This window comes from Capricornis sumatraensis, chromosome 8, assembly GCF_032405125.1.
Source record: "Capricornis sumatraensis isolate serow.1 chromosome 8, serow.2, whole genome shotgun sequence".
In the NCBI taxonomy this organism is placed as follows: domain Eukaryota; kingdom Metazoa; phylum Chordata; class Mammalia; order Artiodactyla; family Bovidae; genus Capricornis; species Capricornis sumatraensis.
In genome coordinates this window covers 107,455,349-107,477,124 of record NC_091076.1, presented here as the reverse complement: position 1 = coordinate 107,477,124, position 21,776 = coordinate 107,455,349, and the positions used below count along the sequence as shown (strand labels likewise).

At 54.7% G+C, this 21,776-nt stretch overlaps 1 protein-coding gene across 1 annotated transcript; it reads right to left on the bottom strand.

Annotated features, from left to right (window-relative positions):
• Window positions 1-438: 438 nt before the first annotated feature.
• CPSF4L (cleavage and polyadenylation specific factor 4 like) lies at window positions 439-14,105 on the bottom strand. Its single transcript, XM_068977529.1, is given in 10 exon segments — window positions 439-539; window positions 687-779; window positions 4,532-4,634; window positions 4,637-4,668; window positions 6,212-6,262; window positions 6,704-6,721; window positions 6,724-6,815; window positions 7,752-7,990; window positions 13,047-13,199; window positions 14,058-14,105. Coding segments are annotated over 10 exon segments (930 nt in total).
• Window positions 14,106-21,776: the final 7,671 nt, after the last annotated feature.

Here is a 21,776-nt window from a genome sequence, read left to right as displayed (position 1 = left end):
GGGAGCCGCTCACTGGGAAGGAGTGAGCGCGCCGCCCCCTGCCTGCCTGCACTCACCTTCAGGTAACTTGGGTTGAATGAAACATTCATCTTGGGACTGAAGGAGGCATGGCAAGACAGAATCACAGCCTGGCTCTAAGCCCCTCTTCCCACCACCGGCTCACTAACACCCCCTGCACCAGCCTGCTGCCCTGATTGCGTGTTCTCAGAACCCCACAGAGAAAGGCCTGAGCACTAACAGAGTTCAGCACGGCCAGCAGGACCAAGGAGAGGTGGGCGTAGGAGGAGCCCCGCCCCGAGAACCTCAGGAGTGGATGCTGGCCAGACGCTTCACTCCCCACCTTGGGCCAGTGAAGGTATGGAAGGCTCTAGAAGCCAGAGTGGGCCCAGCACAGGGTGGGGGCGGGTCGGGGGTGGGGGTCGGGTTGGTCTCTCACACTTACTGTGCAAATTGGCATCTGGGTCCTTCCAGGCAGAACCCAGCTAAGTAGTTAGTACACTTTGTCCTGCAGACATGTTGGTACTTACACAGCAGACTTGCTGGGCAAAGAGAGAATGGCCAGACAGATCTTCTTTAGCAAGGGAAGCAGGGGGCAGAGCCCACGGGCCGCCTCAGGAAGGTGCGTCCCTCCCCTGCCAGGAGACACCCCCACATCCCCTGGAGCCCCCTTTCCGTCAGGGCCTCACCGTGCTTGCAGAAACCTCGGTCGTACCACGGACAGTCCTGGGTCTTGAAGGCCGGCTTCACGTGGAGGAACGGATGTCCCTTGTTGCAGTCCCCTGAAAATCCCAGGAATCTTTGTGCACAAGCAGGCACGTCTTCAAGGTCACATCCACCCTCCAGGAACAAGACTGCCCCTGCCCCTTGCATATAGGCCACTTGCCTGCCTTCTGGGGTGAGCACTTTTTGGAGGACAGCAAGAAATTTCTCCTCCCTCCTGCAAGCTAAGAAAGGCGGACCCCACACGTATTGGCTCACTGGGGCTTGGGTATGAATACACTCACCTGGAGGAGGTGGGGCAGGGCCAGATGTTCAGAAGGAGGGACTGGAACTGAAGGTATTCAGAGGCTACTTGGGAGAAGGAACGAGGAGAGGAGGGGAAGAGGAGACCCCGAGCCAGCAGCTAGAGATCCGGGAAGACCCCGACCCTGCGTGGAGATGCTGCTCCTCTGCCCACGGGATTTCCCAGGCAAGATGCTGCAGTGGGTTGCCAGGCCCTCCTCCAGGGCATCTTCCCGACCCAGGGATCGAACCTGCACCACTTATGTCTCCTGCACTGGCAGGCGGGTTCTCTACCACTAGCGCCACCTGGGAAGCCCTGTACCATGGTTAAAGCTTCATCTCTACGATGAAACCAATAAGGCTTCCAGAACCTACACAGTTCTTTCTGGGGGAAATGCCGCAACAGCAGAGCACTGCTTCAAAGTTGACACAGAGATGAAATAAACGGGACCCAGAGGGACACCTGTGGTCTCACGGAGCCTGTACTGTAACCTGTCTGTCTGTGGCTCTGACCAAAACTCCTGGTTCCTAGGAGGAGCCAGCCTACTGGCACAGACCACCAGGAGTTTGGGGAGGGAGTCTAGCCCACTTAGCTTCCGCGCAAGGCCCCAGGGGCTCTGAAGGGACCAAGAGGGAAGACTCAGCCCTTTTTTCACCTCATTCAAGCAGAGAACTAGGGAGTGTTTCCAATCTCATCCTCCTTAAAAGCCTACAACTTATCAATGAAAGATCAGAAGGAAAAATTAAGGAAACAATCCCATTTACCACTCCATCTAAAAAATAAAATACCCAGGAATAAACCTATCTAAAGAGGCGAAAGACTTATAGTACTCAAAAAACTAGAAGATGCTGATGAAAGAAATCAACAATGATACAAGCTGATGGAAAGACATACTGTGTGCTTAGACTGGAGGAATCGGTAGTGTTAGAATGACTGTACTGCCCAAGGCAGGGGTCGCCCCAATGGCTCCGTGGTAAAGAATCCACCTCCAATGCAGGAGACACAGGTTCAATCCCTGGGTCAGGAAGATCTCCTGGAGGAGGAAATGGCAACCCACTGCAGCACTCTTGCCTGAAAAATCCCATGGACAGAGAAGCCTGGAGGGCTACAGTCCACAGGGTTGCAAAGAGGTGGACATGACTTAGCGACTCAGCACAGCACACAGCACCCAAGGCAATCCACAGATTCAACACAAGCCCTATCAAATTACCAATGGCATTTTTCACAGGATTTTTTTGTTTTATATCTGTGTATGTGTGTATAATAGATAACCAACAGAGACCTACTGTATAGCATGGGGAACTGTACTCAGTATTTTTTAATAACTTATAATGGAAAAAGATCTGAAAAAAGTGTGTATATATTTATATATATGAATCACCTTGCTGTACCCTGAAACTAACACAACATTGTAAATCAACTGTACTTAAAAAAAGAAAAAAAAAGCCTGCAACTTAGCGCTTTCCAGGGCCAAAAGGAACACCACAATGTCAATTCCACTGGTTTCCAAACAGGTCTATTCTATACCTCGGGCTTCTGCAAAGCAAGGTCTCGCCTGAGCCCGAAGAACGCCATGGCTGCCCCAGAATTCAACCCCCGCCCTTTCGCAGTTCTCTCATTTCGCAAAGGAGGACACCGTGGCTCAGAGAGGAGAGACCCCCCGTCCACACTGTGCTTGCAGCTGTCCGTGTGGGCTCTCGGCACAGCGCTCCCTCTGGGCTCCAGCCTTCGGAAGAAGGGAGGTGACCCCCCGGGACTGGCGAGCAGGGGCAGAGGCGGCCTTTTCCGCGCCGCCCGGTGCGGCTGTCCGTTCCTCTGTCCGCCAGCAGGTGGCGCCCGCACCCCGCCTGCCGTCGGCCGGGCCGCAACGGCTGGTACGTTTGCGACGGGCACTCATCCACTTATAGGGCCAGGACCCCCGCTTCCTAGCTCCTTTCAGCGGCCCTTTCCCGCTGCTACATCTCCCCAACAATAGTTTTTAAGTAAAACCATTCCTTCCAGTAAGACCGATAATTACACTTTGATATGCACCGTATATCTAATAGAGATATTCATTCATTTACTCCAAGAGCCAAAAAAGAAAAAACCTGGCTTACACATCACAGCCCTGGTGTCCACACAGGCCCTCACGCTGGGGATTGCTCCAGGGCAGACAGGGACCTGGTCCTGTTCCCAAGCCAGGCCCAGCACGGCCCCCAGTCCCCCAAGGAAACCAGGCAAGGTTAATTAAAAGAATAAAGAGTCGTTTAAGCTTATGATCAAGGGGGACCAGGCTCCGGATAAACTCGGTCCTTTCCTACAAGGGACGCAGCCCTCACGAACTGCCGCCACTGGCCGGAAGGGGCAGGAAACAGGATTTGAGCCTGAGGGAAGCTCTTGTTGACCCTGAGGGGGGCGCCTTCTTCCTGGATACCCAGGACTCCCCCAACCCCATCAACACTAAGGAGGAACAGCTGCCCGCAGCCCCGCTGACGTCTCAAAGCCCAGCCGCCTGGCTCAGAGGTGTCCCTGGAGGCTGGCCCCTCTCCCTCCGAATCCCCCTTCCGAACACAGTGTGAAAACCGCTGGACTAGATAATCCTTGAGGCTTCTTCCAGCTCTGAAAAGCACGGAACTGTGAAAGTTCACCGGGAAAGCTACGGCCTGAAACCCATGCACAGATCCCGTTCTTAAAGGAGGCGGTGGCGTCCCCCTGCACGCCCCCTCGGACGGCAAGAGAAAGACGGGTCAGAGGGAGGGGACGCGCGGGTCCGCAGCTGACCACACAAGGTCCCTGCAGGGGCCGAACTTCTGAAGCTCGTGACTGCCCCTTCAGTGACGTTCTACCCCTTCAGTGACGCTGCGGTAGTTTAGTCGCTGAGTTGGGTCTGACTCTCTGCAGCTCCATGGACTGTCCCATCCTCTGTCCATGGGATTTCCCAGGCAAGAACACTGGAGTGGGTTGCCATTTCCTTCTCCAGGGGATCTTCCCGACCCAGGAAACGAACCTGGGTCTCCTGCACTGCAGGGGGATTCTTTACTGACTGAGCTAGGACGGGAGCTCCCAATCAGTGATGCCAGTTTTCCGTTTAGGGAAGCGATGTGAAGCTGTCTTCTGAAGGAAGTGAAAAATAGCGAGACGGTTGAAAGAGGCGGCAATGGGGCAGGTGCGTCCAGCCCCACCGTGAAATTTGGGAAACACTGGCTCCGACCCTCCCTGGGGCTCCAGATACTGCCTCCTTTCCAGACAGCCAGTCTGGCTGTGTGATTAGCCGGACGGGGCAGGGTAACAATTCGGCCTTTGATTCCCGCCCCCACCCTCCCCTTCCCTGGGGCGGGGCAGGGGTGGAGACGATGGGCTTCGTGTGCCTGAGTCTGGCAGGGCAGTGGAGCAGGGCTCAGAAGACAGGTCCGATTTTTCTAGAGGGTTGGAGAAGCAGGGTGGCCTGGGCTGCCACCTGGGACGCTCGAGACCTCCTTTGGGGGCCCTTCCCAAACCTCCTTCCCCTCCCTCGGGGCGGGGGGCAGCACAGGAAGGGGCATCACCCACCGGACTTGAAGAAGTGGCCCTCGGGCATCCTGGTGACATCGTACTGGTGCAGGAACTTGCACTGGTCGCCCTTCTTGCACACCACCGGCTTCTCCCTGCCCCCCCCCCTCGGTCGTGCCGCAACGGGCACAGCTTCCCTGGGGACCCAGAGCACCTGGCTGGGGGCTCCATGCACCCATAGCCTGGCCCAGCTCACCCCTAGCAGGAGGTACTGAAGTCCCTTCCCCTGGCAGAGGCTAGAACTGGGGGCCAGAGATGGCTTAACAGCCCCCAGCCCTCTCTGCCCGACATGATGCTCTGGCCCTTCTCGAACCGCAAGAATGCCCCCCCCAAAGCACCCATCACACCCCATCCCCTCCAGCCTGACTTTGCAGGGGTGAGGCGGGGGGTGGGGGGGGGTGTATGGTTTCCAGCCCTGGTCTCTCCAGCCCCCAACCCAGCAAGGTCCCAGCACAAAGGAAGAACTCGTTAAGGGCCTGCGGAACTCATGTCTTAAAAAATAATACAAATGCTATGTTTCCTGATTCCGGAGATCTAACGTGGTGACGTGAGAGCCGACCTTGTAACAATTCAGAAGGAAATGGAAAGGTTATATTTCGCTCTTTGTCGGTCTTCGTTCAGGCTGTCTTGCCACCGGCCGGAAAGATACCCGTTTCTAAACAGGACCAGTGTTGTGCTGAGCCAACTCTCTGGTAGCATTTTTGGGGTGCTGGGGAGGTGTCCCTTCTGATGGTCTTACTCTCCACCTCTGGCCATTGGCTCACCTGGCTCTGACCTTCCAGACCTAAGAACACTTTTATTTCTTTGCAAGAGGGTATCTCTGTGAAACCCTGCTCTAGAGACTGGATGGACCAAGCTGAGGATTCAAAGCCTGGAGTGACCAACCAGTTCATTTCTCTTCCTCACCCCACTGTCCAGGGCTGCCCCAAACATAAACTAGTCACGTGGCCACACGGGCTCCCGGTCTCCTGCCTGGGCCCCGCCTGGCCTCCCAGCTTCCCCGGAACAGAATCACTTGGATCCTAAAAGCAGGTCCTAAACTCATTCCGAGTTTCTCAACCTGGCTCTCTAGAGGAGACCCCAAAACTGGAGGCAAGACTTCTAGGGGCAACTGGATTTCTACAGGAAGAGCCCATGAGTGGTTCAGAAGCCAAAAGATGGGAACCCCTGATTTATGTCAGCGCCCCCTCACAGAATGTCTTCACTGGGGGAGAGGGGTTTGGAAGAGTGCACGGTTGGGCCCCATTGGGGAGGGGGAGACATGTTTCTGAGACTGCAGCCTGAGCTTTCTTAGAACACAGGAATGGAGGGGGCCGCTGAACAGGTCCCAGATTAACTCAGAGGGGCAGGAAGGAAGCCCCTCTCCTGGCCAGGGGAGAATTATGAACTCAGGGGCCTCCTGGGAGCCAACACCTGACACCCACAAACACTCCCCCCTACAGCTGGGCAGAAAGGAGGGACTGTCTCCTTGCAGGCAGCCGTGCCTGCCCTAATGGATGCTATGCAGTCGGGGACATCCCTGGGAGGTGGTGGGTAGCCCTCTTGATGGCCCCACCCACTTGCCCTTTGCCCTGCGAATGAACTCATGCCCCTTCCTACCTCCCCTTCCTCACGTGCAAATCCAGCACCCCAGTCCCAGCCAAGCTGAGCCCCTGCCAGCCCTCACCTCTACCCACTCACCTTTCTCGCAGAGCCCTTTGGTGAAGAAGGGGCACAGAGCTGTGCCGGACTCTGGGGGCGAAGAAGGCAGAAGGGATGCTGTGGCGGCCGGAGGGCCTTCACCCCCTGCCCCTCGAGGCGTGGACCTCTAGGTGCTGGCCTCCAGGAACCAGCCTCTGGACTCAACAGCGCCCTGAACTCTGCAGTGGAGACGATGGACTAGGGGCCCAAGGCCGGCCTGGCGCTCAGGCAGCCTGTGGGGTGGTCCCAGTTTCTTTCAATTGACCCCTCTAGGGTCTCTGCTTGGCCAGCAGCCAGCCCCATTTTCTGGCTTCCTGGAGAGGATGTAAGGGGGGACGCGGGCTGCCTGAGAAGCAAAGGGCTATGCTGGGGTCCCGGAAGGACAGGACGGTGGGCCCAAACCTTCCTCCACCTCCCTGGTGAGCAGCTGAGAGGAAGCTGGGGGTGGCGGGGGGGGAGGGGGGGGGGGGGCACTCGGGGTCCCGGCCGCACTGTCCATGGCCTGAAAATCAGGAGTCCAGTGCCCTTCTGCGTCTCCACGTCCTTCTCGAAGGCGAAGGCCAGCCGCTCCAGCCCCACGATGACCTCCTGCACCCTCCCCGCCCTGCTGAGGCTGCAGAAAGGCGCTCAGGCCTCCAAGGTGGACCTTATTATATAGCTTCTCGGAGCCCCTTAAAGGGCCAGGCTCTGCGGAGGCCCTCCAGCGCCCCGCCGTTTCCGCTTCTGCCCCACGCAGGGGCGCAGAGCCCCGGGCCCCACCCCCCACCCCGGGAACACAAGACCCGCGCCCGATGCGCGCTGCTGGGGAGAGACGAGCGAGCCCCCCCACACACACACTGCTCGTCTGCAGGCTCCCAAACACGCAGACGTCCCCAAACCTGTGTTCAGGTGACTTTGTGGGGTTTTTTGGCCCAGCACCGGGTCTTGGTTGCAGCATGTGGGTTCTAGTTCCCCGACCAGGGATCGAACCCAGGCCCCCTGCATCAGGAGCTCAGAGTCTTAGCCACTGGGCCGCCAGGGACGTCCCCCGGGTTCACACTTTTCACGTGAAGGCACAGCCGCAGGTGTGAGCTGTGAGGAGAGTTGCACAAGCCAGCCCCAGCGAGGCTGCCTTAATGCTCTGATTCACAGGAGCTGGAGCCTGGGAGCCGGAGGGCGAGGGGGTGGGGCGAGGGTGCGGCAGAATCAGGCCCCCGCCCGCGGGGACCCCTGACGCCCCTCCTCCGGCCTGAGTGACAAGCAGGAGCGAGCTTTTCACATGAGAGCAGGGAGAGAGGAGAAATCCGGGGGAATCGGAAATCTCCGAATGAATAGCGCTTTGTTCGCCCGGCACACAATCCCGAGCCGGCCGGGGCGGGCCGAGCGGGCCGCGGCCTCCCAGCCCGGATTCCGCGGGCCACCCGCGCGCCTCCCGCCCCTGAGAAAGCGCTTTGTACACGAAATCTCTATGCAAATGTTGTTTTATAGTCACTACACCACCCCTGCCCCCAGGCCCGGGACGTCTGCAGAGGCTCTCGGAGGAGCACTTGAGGACTCTGACCCGGGCCGGCCTCCACCTCCGCCGCTCCGGACCCCGCGGCCGTCCCCCTCCACCGGGCTGAGGTCTCTCAGCGTTGCGGGGGAGTGGACGCCCGCAACACAGGCGCCCTCCTTGCTGAACAGAGCGGGCAAGGCCGGCAGCACCCCACGGGGCCGCAGCTGGGCCAACGGGACGGAGCCCGCTGGCTTTTGTTTCTGCGTGGCCTTCGCTCCCAGAGTTGTCCTTGTTGTTGTTTTGAACTCGGGTCAGAAAAGAAAACAGACGGAGAGGTAGGCCCCTAGAGCCCCCGAGGGGAGGGGTGGGGCAGGGACAGGATCCAAGAGACTCCAGAGCTCGGGGCTCCTGCCAGCTGCACCCCCGGGAGGCAGAGGGCCGGGGTGGGGCTGTGGGAGGTGGGCTGAGGGTCCCTGGGGTCGGGACCCTGCTTCTTTGGGCCCTAGCCACGGACATTGACCGGTGCCTCCAGAACACCTTCACCTGTGGACATGGGCTCATGGCGGGCTCCCTCCCGCCTACCTGTCAGGGAGGCGGGGACGTGGGGAGAAGAAAGACCCGGCAAAGCCAAGGGCACACCGCTGGGAAGATGGTCGGGGGGTTCACACCCAGGTCTCTCTCCATCAACACCCCAGAGCATCTCTGTGCCAGGAACCGGGGACCCCGAAACAGGACTGAGACCCTGCCTTCAGTCTAGGGGGAGACGTTCACGGCACAGGTCTCCCACAGCAGGACAGCAAGGCAGAGGCACAGGTGCCAAGGAGGGCGCTCGCTGTTCAGGGCTGGGGAGGGGCGGGGAGGCTCTCAGAGGGGCGTCTGGGGACGATGGGGGAGGGGAGGGCATGTGTGTGGGGCGTCAGCAGCGTGAGAGCAGGGGCGGAGCACCATGGCAGGCCAAGGCAAGGTCAGGGCCTCGGTTTGGTGGAAGCATAGGCCCTGGGCCTGGAGCGCCTTTTAGGACTGTTCTCTGTTTTTTGTTTTAATCATGAAGCCCGTGGGGAGCTCGTTCAAGGCTAGGAGAGTCACCCACACAGCACCCTGGAGAGCAGAGTGTCAGGAGACCACTTCGCGGATGGCACAAAATAACAATTATAGGCCTGGAGACGTCTTTGGGGGCGCCTCCTAGCACCTTGGTGGCCCGCAAAGACGTCATCATAAGAGCAGACAAGGAGACAGCCCCTCATCCACCCCCGCCCCGCCCTCCTCTCCTGGCCAAGGCCCCCCACCGCCCCCCACCCCCAGAAGGTGCACGCAGGGTGACACCGGTGGGGTCCCTCCTCCCCGGCCTTGCTGTGGTCAGTGCGGCGTGAGTGACAGCGCTGTGCACGCAGGCTGTGAGCTTCCCCAAGTCCCCCCGGAGTGGGCCGCCCAGTCTCCTCCAGGAGGTTCCAAGTCCTCACCTCTCCTGCCTGTGGCTGTGACCTTATTTGGAAACTGGGTCTCCGCAGACACAGACGCAATTAAATTAAGGATCTCAAAGTGAGATCATCCTGGAATTCAGGTGAGTCCTAAACACAATGACGGGTGTCTTATAAGATAAAAGAAGGCGACTGGAGACGTTGAGATGCAGAAAAGCCCCACAGAAGAAGCCTCGAGACGCCGGGAAGAGACTGGAGGCACCTGAGGGACCCCACGGAACAGGGGCTCCTCCCGCAGGGGCTCTGGAAGGAACCAACCTGTGAACCGCCACGTGTGTGCCAGGTGTGCCCAGCCGTGTCCGACTCCTCGCACCCCCTCGGACTGTAGCCCTCTGGGCTCCTCTGTCCATCTCCAGGCAAGAGTGGGTTGCCATTTCCTCCTCCAGGGGACCTTCCCCACCCAGGGATCCACCCTGCATCTTTGGCATCTCCTGCATTGGCAGGCGGGTTCCTTATCACTGCACCACCTGGGGAGCCCTTTGACACCTCAACAGTGAGAGTGAATTTCTGTTGCTTTAAGCCACCGCTTTTGTGGCCATTTGTTACAGCTGCTTCAGGAAACATCTTCCCACCTGGAGACTGAGCTTCCGCAATTCCTGCCCTTTTTACAGAGGCACAAATAAGCATGCAGACAAGTTGGGCGATTGGCAAGGTCCCACAGCTAATGAGCATCAGAGCTGGGAGCTGGGGGGACTTCCCTGGTGGTCCAGAGGTTAAGACTCCGCACTTTCACTGCAGGGGGCATGACTTCAATCACTGGTCAGGGAACAAAGATCCCGCATGCCACGCAGCCAAGAAAAAAGTAAAGAAAAACTTGGACATGACCTAAATATCCATCAATTAGTCTGCCTGGTTGAAAAATTATTTTTTTTAAAAAAGAAGAAGGATTGAGAATCAGATCTGGAGGTCTCCCATCTGGCAGGCCCTTCGCATCTTCTCTGTCTCAGAACTGGGGAGCTGCCCACCCCGCACCCCCATTTATATTCCTCTCTCAGGGTTCTGGAGTGGACCATGGATCATGCAAGGATAAAAAGCCAGCCCCAGACCAGGGGAACCCTGGCAACAGCTGGGGGCGGGGGCTGGGCTGGGGTGGGGGTGGGAGGAGCTCTGGCATGTCCCCTCTGGAACCTCCCATCTCCTCTTCTGTGCCCTGGAGCTGATCCCCCAGCATTTGTGTTTTCATTTATTAATTAATTCATGGCTGCAAAGTGGACGTGCAAATCACTGTACAAACAGTGGTGTTCATTTTTAATCACCATCATTACGAGCTTCTCGTTGAACTCAGACTGTGGATTTGCTGAGTCATCAGCCCCACGCTCCTTTCCATTTATGAACATACAGCTCTGAAAAGCAGGGGCTTCAGGAGCTCTGCAATTCTCCGCTGCCTGGAACTGGCCGAGGTCATGGAGGTCATGAGCTCTGCCAGGCCTGGGATGGGTCCCAGCCGGGACTTTTTTGGGTACCGTGTGGCCACACACCCCCTGGGTACCCATGCATCTGCCTTACCCCCCACTCGAACGCTAGCACTGGCATCGGGCAGGTCAGGGTTCACACCTTGGTTCTGTGGGTCCCCAGCCTGCTGTCCCAGGCCACCTCTCTGAACCTCAGATTCTGCGTCAGTAAAAGGGGGACCCACAGCGTGACCTCCAGGGGAACTGAGATTGGTGAGAAGTCCATGTGGATGCCTGACACAGCAGATGGGTGCTGACCCGATGTTTAAGGGCCCAGGTGTCCCGCTCCCAGGTCCCTGGGGCCACCCTTCTCCAAATTTATTATTCCGTCCAGCCCCTGATAAAAGGTTCTTCGGGGTGGGGGCAGGAGACTCCACACCGTGCAGGTGTTGCTGGAGGGGCTTTATGTCTGGTAGGGATGGGCCTGGCTGCTGGAGAGCTGTTGGGGGAGGGCAGAGGGCAGAGGAATCGCCACCCCCCACCCCCGCCGTGACCCTCAGCTGCTGCTCTGGGCCAGGAACAGTGGACCCGCGTGCCCTGCCCCTTTGCTGCTCTTTGTGCCCGAGATGCCGCTTGGCGGGGACAGCTGTTGGTCTCACAAGAGCCACTGGACGTGCAGGGCGGGGATGTCCAACAGCAGGGACGGTCCTGCTGTGTCCCTGCCCCGGAGCTTGGCCTCTGGGAGCCAGCGGTTCTAGGAAATCTGCTCTGGGTGGGGCATCCCCTTCCCCCAGGGGCGCGGACCCTCCCACGTTGCTCATCACGGCCTCCTCCAGTCTTCTGCAACCGCTCAAGTGGCTTTACCCATTTTGCAGATAAACCAAGGCCCAGAGAGGTGAAGCAACCGCTTAAAGCTCATGCAGCAAGTGGGTGTCAGAATGGGAATCTGGAGTCCTGACTGTGTGTGTGTGTGTGTGTGTGTGTGTGTGTGTTAGTGACTCAGGTGTGTCTGACCCTGTGACCCCATGGACTGTAGCCTGCCCGGCTCCTCTGTCATGGGATTCTCCAGGTGAGAATACTAGAATGGGTTGTGACTTCCTCCTCCAGGAGATCTTCCTGACCCAGGGAACAAATCTGCATCACAGGCAGATTCTTTACCGTCTGAGCCACCAGGGAAGCCCAGACTCCTAACTATTGAACCTACTTCAGTCAGTTCAGTTCAGTTCAGTTCAGTCGCTCAGTCATGTCCGACTCTTTGCGACCCCATGAATCGCAGCACGCCAGGCCTCCCTGCCCATCACCATCTCCCGGAGTTCACTCAGACTCACATCCATCGAGTCCGTGATGCCATCCAGCCATCTCATCCTCGGTCGTCCCCTTCTCCTCCTGCCCCCAATCGCTCCCAGCATCAGAGTCTTTTCCAATGAGTCAACTCTTCGCATGAGGTGGCCAAAGTACTGGAGCTTCAGCTTTAGCATCATTCCTTCCAAAGAAATCCCAGGGCTGATCTCCTTCAGAATGGACCGGTTGGATCTCCTTGCAGTCCAAGGGACTCTCAAGAGTCTTCTCCAACACCACAGTTCAAAAGCACCAACCTACTTACTGGACTACAAAACCCCAGGGAGAAAGCCATTCGTGCACTTCTACAGTTGAAAAGAATCAGCGCTCACTGGCTTGGGTGAGCTTCCCAAAGACCACCAGCTCCGTCTGCATGACCACAAGCTCCTCCAGTCAACAAAACTGAAGTTCAAGAGAGGCATCCCCCACCCCATCCAGGCTGGTAAGACTACTAAGACCTCCGTGACCCGAGGCTGTGCCTATGGGCTGGCATGTGGATTGTACTTCTAGCCTGAGAGTCAAAGAAACAGGACATTTGGGGCTCAGGGAATCAGTCCTGGCCCAGGGAATGTCCCAATAGCTTATCTCTTCCAATGAGAGAGAGAGAGAGACTGAGATTTGAAGGTACTACACTGCTGGCTCTGATGTTGAGGGTGGAGGCGCAAGCCAAGAAAACAGCCTCTAAAAGTTGGAAGAGGTGAAAAAAATGAATTCTCCCCTGGAACCCCCAGAAGGAAGGAAGGCCTGCCAGAACCTTGATCCTAGCTCAGTGAAGGCCCTTTCTAACCTCCAGAACTGTGAGACAATACATCTGTGTTGGGATCCCCAGGTGGTACCAGGGGCAAAGAATCTGCCTGCCGAAGAAGGAGGTGCAAATGACTGGGGTTCGAACCCTGGGTCGGGAAGATCCCCTGGAGGAGGAAATGGCAACCCCCTCCGGGAGTCTTGCCTGGGAAATCCCATGGACAGAGGAGCCTGGCAGGCTCCAGTCCACAGGGCCGCAGAGAGTCAGACACTGAAGCCACTGAGCGGGCACACATTTGATACAGTAACAACATGGAAACAGACAGACAGGAAAGCTGTCCGTAACAGGCAGCGGAATCCTACGAGGCAGGACACAGAGGGACTGGGGAAGAAGACCACCTTGGTCTCACCTGGGCAGCAAGGACGGGGGTCCAAGAGGCCATGAAACGGAGGCGAGGCAGGCAGTAAAGGATGGGATCCCCAGCAGCAGCACACAGGTGGATCCGCTTCTGGCCCTGTGCGGCTGGATCCGGCTCTCTGGCTCTTGCGAGACTTTCAAGGAGCTGGCACAAAAAACAGACCTAAAAAGGGACTTCCCTGGCAGTCCAGTGGTTAGGACTCTGAGCTCCGGGCTGAGGGGCAGGGGTTCAATTCCTGGCCAGGAAGCTAAGACCTCACATGCTGTGTGTGGCAACGAAAAAATGAACTGACAGACAAATCCCCCGAAAAAGTCAAGGAGCTGGGAGTTCGGGAAGGGTCTTGAACCTGAGGCCTTGGGAGTCAAGGAAGGAGCCGCCTTTGCAGCCTTGGGTCTGCTCAAGGGTCGAGAGTCACGATAGACCGTAATTGTGAGCAAGGTTCTAGTATCTAGTTCCCACATCTGGAGGGACGCTCCTGCACCCCTCACCCTCACTCAGGGGAGGAAGAGGAAGGTTTCTGTAGAACACAGGCAGCCAGCTGGTCGCAGACACCATGATGGATGAGTCCTCCCTGGCCCGGCCTGGTGCACTCACTTTGATGGATGGGGGCCAAGGTCACAGGTTCGATCTGCCTTTGGGTCAATTGAGTCCAGATGACAAAGTCCATTTTCATCACCAAAGACTGCCCTCTGGTCTGTTATCTCCAAATGATTCTTGGGTCACGGGGCAGACAGACTGGGTGCAGATGGAAAAAACCCTCCAGCCCTGACTGTTGACAGGGAGTCAATGGTGCCCACTTTGTGTGCAAAGCCCAGGGGGTGTGGGTGGCAGGAGTGTGCGAGCAGAGGGCAGCCGCCCCTCCCCACTGCCAGCCTGGACGAAGCATCCTGACCCCCGGGTGGGGGGCTGGGGAAGAAGGCAGGGCCCCGGGCGGCAGGGGGGTGGGGTGGAGAACCTCGCCCACGCTGACCTTCCTGCCTGTCAGACTTTCATCAAACCCACCCAGCTGCCCTTGCCTGTGTTACTCCTTGGCTTGGCCTTGAATTCCATCTCGGGTCCAGGACGACCCGTCTAGATGAACAGCACGTGGGGAGTCACCCCCATCAGCTCGGGACCCATGGATAGGGCATACACAGCAGACACTTATTTTTCTCAGTTTGGGAGGCTGGAAGTCCAAGGTGAAAGTCCCACCTCGGTCGGCTTTTGCTGAAGTCTCTTTGGCCGGCTTCTCACTGTGTGTGTCTTCACATGTGGATAGAGAGTGAGCTCTGGGCTCTGCTCTTATCAAGACACTAGCTTTATCACAGACTGGCCTTCCCTGGTGACTCAGATGGTAAAGAATCTGCCTGCAATGCAGGAGACCTGGGTCCGATCCCTGGGTTGGAAAGCTCCCCTGGAGAAGGGAATAGCAACCCAATGCAGTATTCTTGCCTAGAAAATGCCATGGACAGACCATAGGGTCACCAAGAGTTGGACACGGCTGAGCAACTAACTAAGATGGTAGGTGTTGCAGGAGGGCATCAGAGGGCAGACACACTGAAACCATACTCACAGAAAACGAGTCAATCTAATCACACTAGGACCACAGCCTTGTCTAACTCAATGAAACCAAGCCATGCCTGCAGGGCAACCCAAGACGGGAGGGTCATGGTGGAGACGTCTGACAGAATGTGGTCCACTGGAGAAGGGAATGGCAAGCCACTTCAGTATTCTTGATTGAGAACCCCATGAACAGTATGAAAAGGCAAAATGATAGGATACCAAAAGAGGAACTCCCCAGGTCGGTAGGTGCCCAATATGCTACTGGAGATCAGTGGAGAAATAACTCCAGAAAGAATGAAGGGATGGAGCCAAAGCAAAAACAATACCCAGCTGTGGATGTGACTGGTGATAGAAGCAAGATCTGATGCTGTAAAGAGCAATATTGCATAGGAACCTGGAATGTCAGGTCCATGAATCAAGGCAAATTGGAAGTGGTCAAACGAGATGGCAAGGGTGAACGTCGACATTCTAGGAATCAGCGAACTAAAATGGACTGGAATGGGTGAATTTAACTCATATGACCATTATATCTACTACTGCAGGCAGGAATCCCTCAGAAGAAATGGAGTAACCATCATGGTCAACAAAAGAGTCCAAAATGCAGTACTTGGATGCAGTCTCAAAAACAACAGAATGATCTCTGTTCGTCTCCAAGGCAAACCATTCAATATCACAGTTATCCAAGTCTATGCCCCAACCAGTAACGCTGAAGAAGCTGAAGTTGAACAGTTTCATGAAGACCTACAAGACCTTTTAGAACTAACACCCAAAAAAGATGTCCATTTCATTATAGGGGACTGGAATGCAAAAGTAGGAAGTCAAGAAACACCTGGAGTAACAGGCAAATTAGGCCTTGGAATGCGGAATGAAGCAGGGCAAAGACTAATAGAGTTTTGCCAAGAAAATGCACTGGTCATAGCAAACACTCTCTTCCAACAACACTAGAGAAGACTCTACACATGGACATCACCAGATGGTCAACACTGAAATCAGACTGATTATATTCTTTGCAGCCAAAGATGGAGAAGCTCTATATAGTCAACAAAAACAAGACCAGGAGCTGACTGTGGCTCAGATCATGAACTCCTTATTACCAAATTCAGACTCAAATTGAAGAAAGTAGGGAAAACCACTAGACCATTCAGGTATGACCTAAATCAAATCCCTTATGATTATACAGTGGAAGTGAGAAATAGATTTAAGGGCCTTGATCTGATAGATAGAGTGCCTGATGAACTATGGACGTGACATTGTACAGGAGACAGGGATCAAGACCATCCCCATGGAAAAGGAATGCAAAAAAGCAAAATGGCTGTCTGGGGAGGCCTTAAAAATAGCTGTGAAAAGAAGAGAGGCAAAAAGCAAAAGAGAAAAGGAAAGATATAAGCATCTGAATGCAGAGTTCCAAAGAATAGCAAGAAGAGATAAGAAAGCCTTCCTCAGCGATCAATGCAAAGAAATAGAGGAAAAGAACAGAATGGGAAAGACTAGAGATCTCTTCAAGAAAATTAGAGATACCAAGGGAACATTTCATGCAAAGATGGGCTCGACAAAGGACAGAAATGGTATGGACCTAACAGAAGCAGAAGATATTAAGAAGAGGTGGCAAGAATACACAGAAGAACTGTACAAAAAAGATCTTCACGACCCAGATAATCATGATGATGTGATCACTAATCTAGAGCCAGACATCTTGGAATGTGAAGTCCAGTGGGCCTTAGAAAGCATCACTACGAACAAAGCTAGTGGAGGTGATGGAATTCCAGTTGAGCTGTTTCAAATCCTGAATGATGATGCTGTGAAAGTGCTGCACTCAATATGCCAGCAAATTTGGAAAACTCAGCAGTGGCCACAGGACTGGAAAAGGTCAGTTTTCATTCCAATCCCAAAGAAAGGCAATGCCAAAGAATGCTCAAACTACTGCACAATTGCACTCATCTCACATGCTAGTAAAGTAATGCTCAAAATTCTCTAAGCCACGCTTCAGCAATACGTGAACTGTGAACTCCCTGATGTTCAAGCTGGTTTTAGAAGAGGCAGAGGAACCAGAAATCAAATTGCCAACATCCGCTGGATCATGGAAAAAGCAAGAGAGTTCCAGAAAAACATCTATTTCTGCTTTATTGACTATGCCAAATCCTTTGACTATGTGGATCACAATAAACTGTGGAAAATTCTGAAAGAGATGGGAATACCAGACCACCTGACCTGCCTCTTGAGAAATCTGCATACAGGTCAGGAAGCAACAGTTAGAACTGGACATGGAGCAACAGACTGGTTCCAAATAGGAAAAGGAGTACGTCAAGGCTGTGTATTGTCACCCTGCTTATTTAACTTGTATGTAGATTACATCATGAGAAACGCTGGACTGGAAGAAACACAAGCTGGAATCAAGATTGCCAGGAGAAATATCAATCACCTCAGATATGCAGATGACACCACCCTTATGGCAGAAAGTGAAGAGGAGCTAAAAAGCCTCTTGATGAAAGTGAAAGAGGAGAGCGAAAAAGTTGGCTTAAAACTCAACATTCAGAAAACTAAGATCATGGCATCCGGTCCCATCACTTCATGGGAAATAGATGGGGAAACAGTGTCAGACTTTATTTTTTGGGGCTCCAAAATCACTGCAGATGGTGACTGCAGCCATGAAATTAAAAGATGCTTATTCCTTGGAAGAAAAGTTATGACCAACCTAGATAGCATATTCAAAAGCAGAGACACTACTTTGCCGACTAAGGTCCGCCTAGTCAAGTCTATGGTTTTTCCTGTGGTCATGTATGGATGTGAGAGTTGGACTGTGAAGAAGGCTGAGCGTCGAAGAATTGATGCTTTTGAACTGTGGTGTTTATTGGAGAAGACTCTTGAGAGTCCCTTGGACTGCAAGGAGATCCAACCAGTCCATTCTGAAGGAGATCAACCCTGGGTGTTCTTTGGAGGGAATGATGCTAAAGCTGAAGCTCCAGTACTTTGGCCACCTCAGGTGAAGAGTTGACTCATTTGGAAAAGACTCGGATGCTGGGAGGGATTGGGGGCAGGAGGAGAAGGGGACGACAGAGGATGAGATGGCTGGATGGCATCACGGACTCGATGGACGTGAGTCTGAGTGAACTCCGGGAGATGGTGATGGGCAGGGAGGCCTGGCGTGCTGCGATTCATGGGGTCGCAAAGAGTCGGACACGACTGAGCGACTGAACTGAACTGAGCAACTAACACACACACCCACTCTTGTGACCTCATCTAAGCCTAATCATCCCCCCAAGGCCCCACTTCCTGATAACCACCCGCTCCATGCAGCCACCTTTTAATACACCTCAAATCTGACCCCAGGATGAGAAATCAGAAAACCACCTCCGTGGGATTGCTACTCTGAGAAGACCCTCAGAGTTACCTGTTACTGGCTAAGATGAAGAGCCAGCTTTCTGAATTAAGGTTGGTAACAAGATGCAAGTATGTCCATTTACCTCCCAGAAGGCTCCATAAACATTTTTATACTTTGAATTTAAAAAAAAAAAGTGACCTAGAAACCTTTTTAAATTGGGATTTTTCCCTTTACTTTTTATTTATTTTCACTTTTGATCTTCACTGTGTCTTTGTGGGGAGGTGCTGTGCTGGGTCTTACTTGCTCTCTGGGCTGCTCTCTACCGGCTGCGAGCAGGGCCTGCCCTGCTTTGTGGTACAGGCTTCTCGTTGCCCAGGCTCCAGGACAGGCGAGCTCCGTAGCTGTGGATTTTAGCCGCTAGAGCCCAGGCTCAATAGTTGTGGCACACGGGCTTAGCTGCTCCTTGGCACGTGGTTTTTCCCCAGACCCAGGATCGAACACCTGCCTTCTACATTGGCAGGCAGATTCTTCACCACTGAGCCATCAAGGAAGCCCCTGGCCTTGATTGATTTATTTTTTTAAAAAAGGAATTCCCTGGCGGTCCAGTGGAACCACCCAGCGCTTTCACTGCAATGGGCCAAGAATAAGAAAAGGTATCCCACCACTCTGATAAGAGCTGTGGTTTTCATTACCACGGGGATGTTCAGCAATGTCGGGGGCCATTTTGGACCGACGTGGGGCATGGGTGGCTGGGGATACTCCCAGCATGCAGTGGGCAGAGGCCAGGGACTCACCTGGCTCACCTGTTCACATCTCTACGGGGTGTGGGACAGCTCCCGACAACGAAGAAGGATCCAGGCCCCCACGTGCCCACAGTGCTGAGGCTGAGAAATCCCGCTCTGTCTGGAAGAATCGAAACTACCTCTCTCGGATGAATGATTGGGTGGTTTGGGCCTGGCCCTCCATAGAGTTCGTTTTATTGATCTGTGCCTTGGCATCAAGCCCTTAAGCAGACACGCAGAGATGGCGTTTGCGTGACTGAATGTGTTAGGAGGCTGTTTGCCTTTTTCTTTTTAACTTTTTATTTTCTGTTGGGGTATAGCCAGTTAGCCGTGTTGAGATAGTTCCAGGTGAACAGTGAAGGGACGCCGCCATACAGATACGTTTCCATTCTGTTACGAGACTGTACTGGGGACACTGGCTGCAGCCCTGCCCTCTTATCTCACAAGAACCCCTCTCAGAAAGAACTCAGTGTCAGAAAAAGCCGCTTCTGGAATTGTTCCAACCGCGTGGCCTTTGTGAGTCTAGTACCGGGGGGATTTCCCTCTTCGCTTTGACTGGTAGGAAGCTCAGAGCCCGCTCTGCAGTTCACGCTGGAGCACACTTCTATGTTCCACCCTCTTGGTTCAGTTTGTTCCAGCCTAGTTTTTTCTCTGATCTATTTTTATCCCATTGTATTTTACATATTTTTGTAAGCTGCCTCTAATTCCTTGGGGGAACAAAGCAGGATAAAAAAAAAAAAAAACCCCACAAAATTCAGCAGGGCCCAGTGGCCTTGGCTTTTTCTTTTAAACATATATAACATAGTGAGTGTCACTTCAGTGTTGGAGATCCCGGGAAGGCAGCTCTCCGGCTCCTCCTGTCTCCTCCTGGGAGTCTTGGAGAACAGAAGCTCCGTGTGTAAGAGCAACAGGCTTCAGCGGCAAAACCTCCAACCTCCATCTGCCTGCAAATACCTCCCCTCCCCTGAAGCCTTCTCCCCAGCTCCCATCTGGCTGTTGGCGGGAAGCCACAGGGCCCCAGGAGCCTTCGAAAGGGAAGTCGATCGACAAGCTCACCCGCTTTCACTCCTGACTTTGCTCTCTTGAATCTTTTCTTTTCATTCTTTTTTTTTTTTAATTGAGGTATAGTTGATTTACAGCGTTGTGCCAATCTCTTCTGTACAGCAAAGTGACTCAGGTATACATATATTCTTTTCTAAATATTCTTTTCCACTATGATTTATCCAAGAAGATTGGATAAGCTTGTTTGTTTTTCAATATTTACTTATTTTGGCTGTACCAGGTCTTAGTTGCGGCATGCAAGCTCTTGGTTGAGGCATGTGGGATCTAGTTGCTTGACCAGGGATTGAACTGGGTCCCCCGCCCTGGGAGCTCAGAGTGTTAGCCACCGGACCACCAGGGAAGTCCCAGGACCTTGTTTATCCACACTTTCCTGCGTCTTGACTCAGGGTCTTTGGGGTCTAGGGATACTCTTGTTGCTGATCAGTCACTCAGTCATGTCTGACTCTTTGCAGCATGGACTGCAGCACTCCAGGCTCCCCTGTCCTTCACTGTCTCTTGGAGTTTGCTCAGATTCATGTCCATTGAGTCAATGATGCTATCAAACCATCCCATCCTCTGCCACCCTCTTCTCTTCTTAGGGGCATTTTGCATGTAGGTTATTACTGCAAGGGAGGGGCCATGCCAGGCAGGGTCCCCACCTGAGTGTGGACTCTGGACATTTGGGAGGCGGCCGTGTGAAAGCCAAGTTGAGACAGGGAAGGGTGAGGGTGTCAGGTACCCCTGGAAAAGCCAGCCCTGCCCCCTTCTGCCACCCTGGCAACCAGCACGCTCCTGGCTCTGCCCCACGCAGTCCACCTGGTCAGGCTGTGCCTCGTCTGTCACACCAGAGCCAAGCCAGCCCAGTCCACCTCCCAGGGTCTGCTCACAAGACTGCAGCCAGTCTGCCTTCTCCAGCCTCTGTCTTCCCATCTGTAGAATGGGTGGAGGTGGGCGGTGAACCAGACCCTAAAAGGTGCCGATCCTTAGAACGCCCCTCTCTGCATGTGTCCTGACCCCTTCTTCTTCTTTTAGTCTTGGTTGTGGCATACGAGATCTTTAGTGGTGGCACGGGGGATCTAGTCCCCTGACCAGGGATCGAACCCAGATCCCCTGCAGTGGGAGCAAGGAGTCTTAGCCACTGGACCACCAGGCAAGTCCATGTCCTGACCCCTTTTATCCCTTTTCTATTTCTTGTGTCCATCTCCTGGGAACATGGCGCAACCCTGGTGAAGAGGAGGCGGTGGCTGGGGTGTGAGAATGGAGTCAAAGGGAAGCCCTCTGGCACCAGCCTGGTCCCCAGCCAGGAGGAGGGCGCGAGGCTGTGGCTGGAGACAGAGGCCAGCCCCAAGCAATGCCAGGAAGGGCAGAGGCACCACCGGCAGGGGCACCACCTGCAGAGCCCTTTGGACGATGTGAAGCGGCAGTAGCTGCTGAAAAGGTCCTGGCACCGCCAGCCCCTCCCCTGGCTGCAAACACACCCCTCTTCCTCTTGGGCACACCCCGACCAGCCCAGCTGTCAGCTCAGCCTTTCTGCACCACTCTGCCCAGTAGGTCACTGGCCCCACCTGGTCATCCCAGGCTCCAAAGTGGACATCACCAGGTTAGGATGGATAGTGGTTGCAAGCAAGGGCTTTGGAGCTGGTGCCTGGTCCATATCCACCTCCTCCACTTTCCAGCCCAGTGGCCCAGCAGCAGTCTTACGACACACACAGCCCTCACATGATCACAGCAGAGCCGTATGCACCCAGCAAAGAGCAGAGCCCCTCGACAGATCGGGGAGGCTGAGGGGAGGCGCCTTGGCGGTGGCTGGACCAGGGCGGGGTTCGTCCTAACGCATCTCTGAGCCGTGACTGCAGCCCTGCCTGGTGCAGGTTTTGGGGGTTGCATGTAATTTTCGGAAATGTTAGCTGCCATCTGAATTAAAATTACTGAGTTATTACCCAGAGAGAGTTTCCAGCTCTTGCTTTGAGCTGTCAGAGGTAGAGGGAGCCCTACAAAGGAGCTCAGAGAGAGAGATGCTCCATGGGGGTCCTAGGC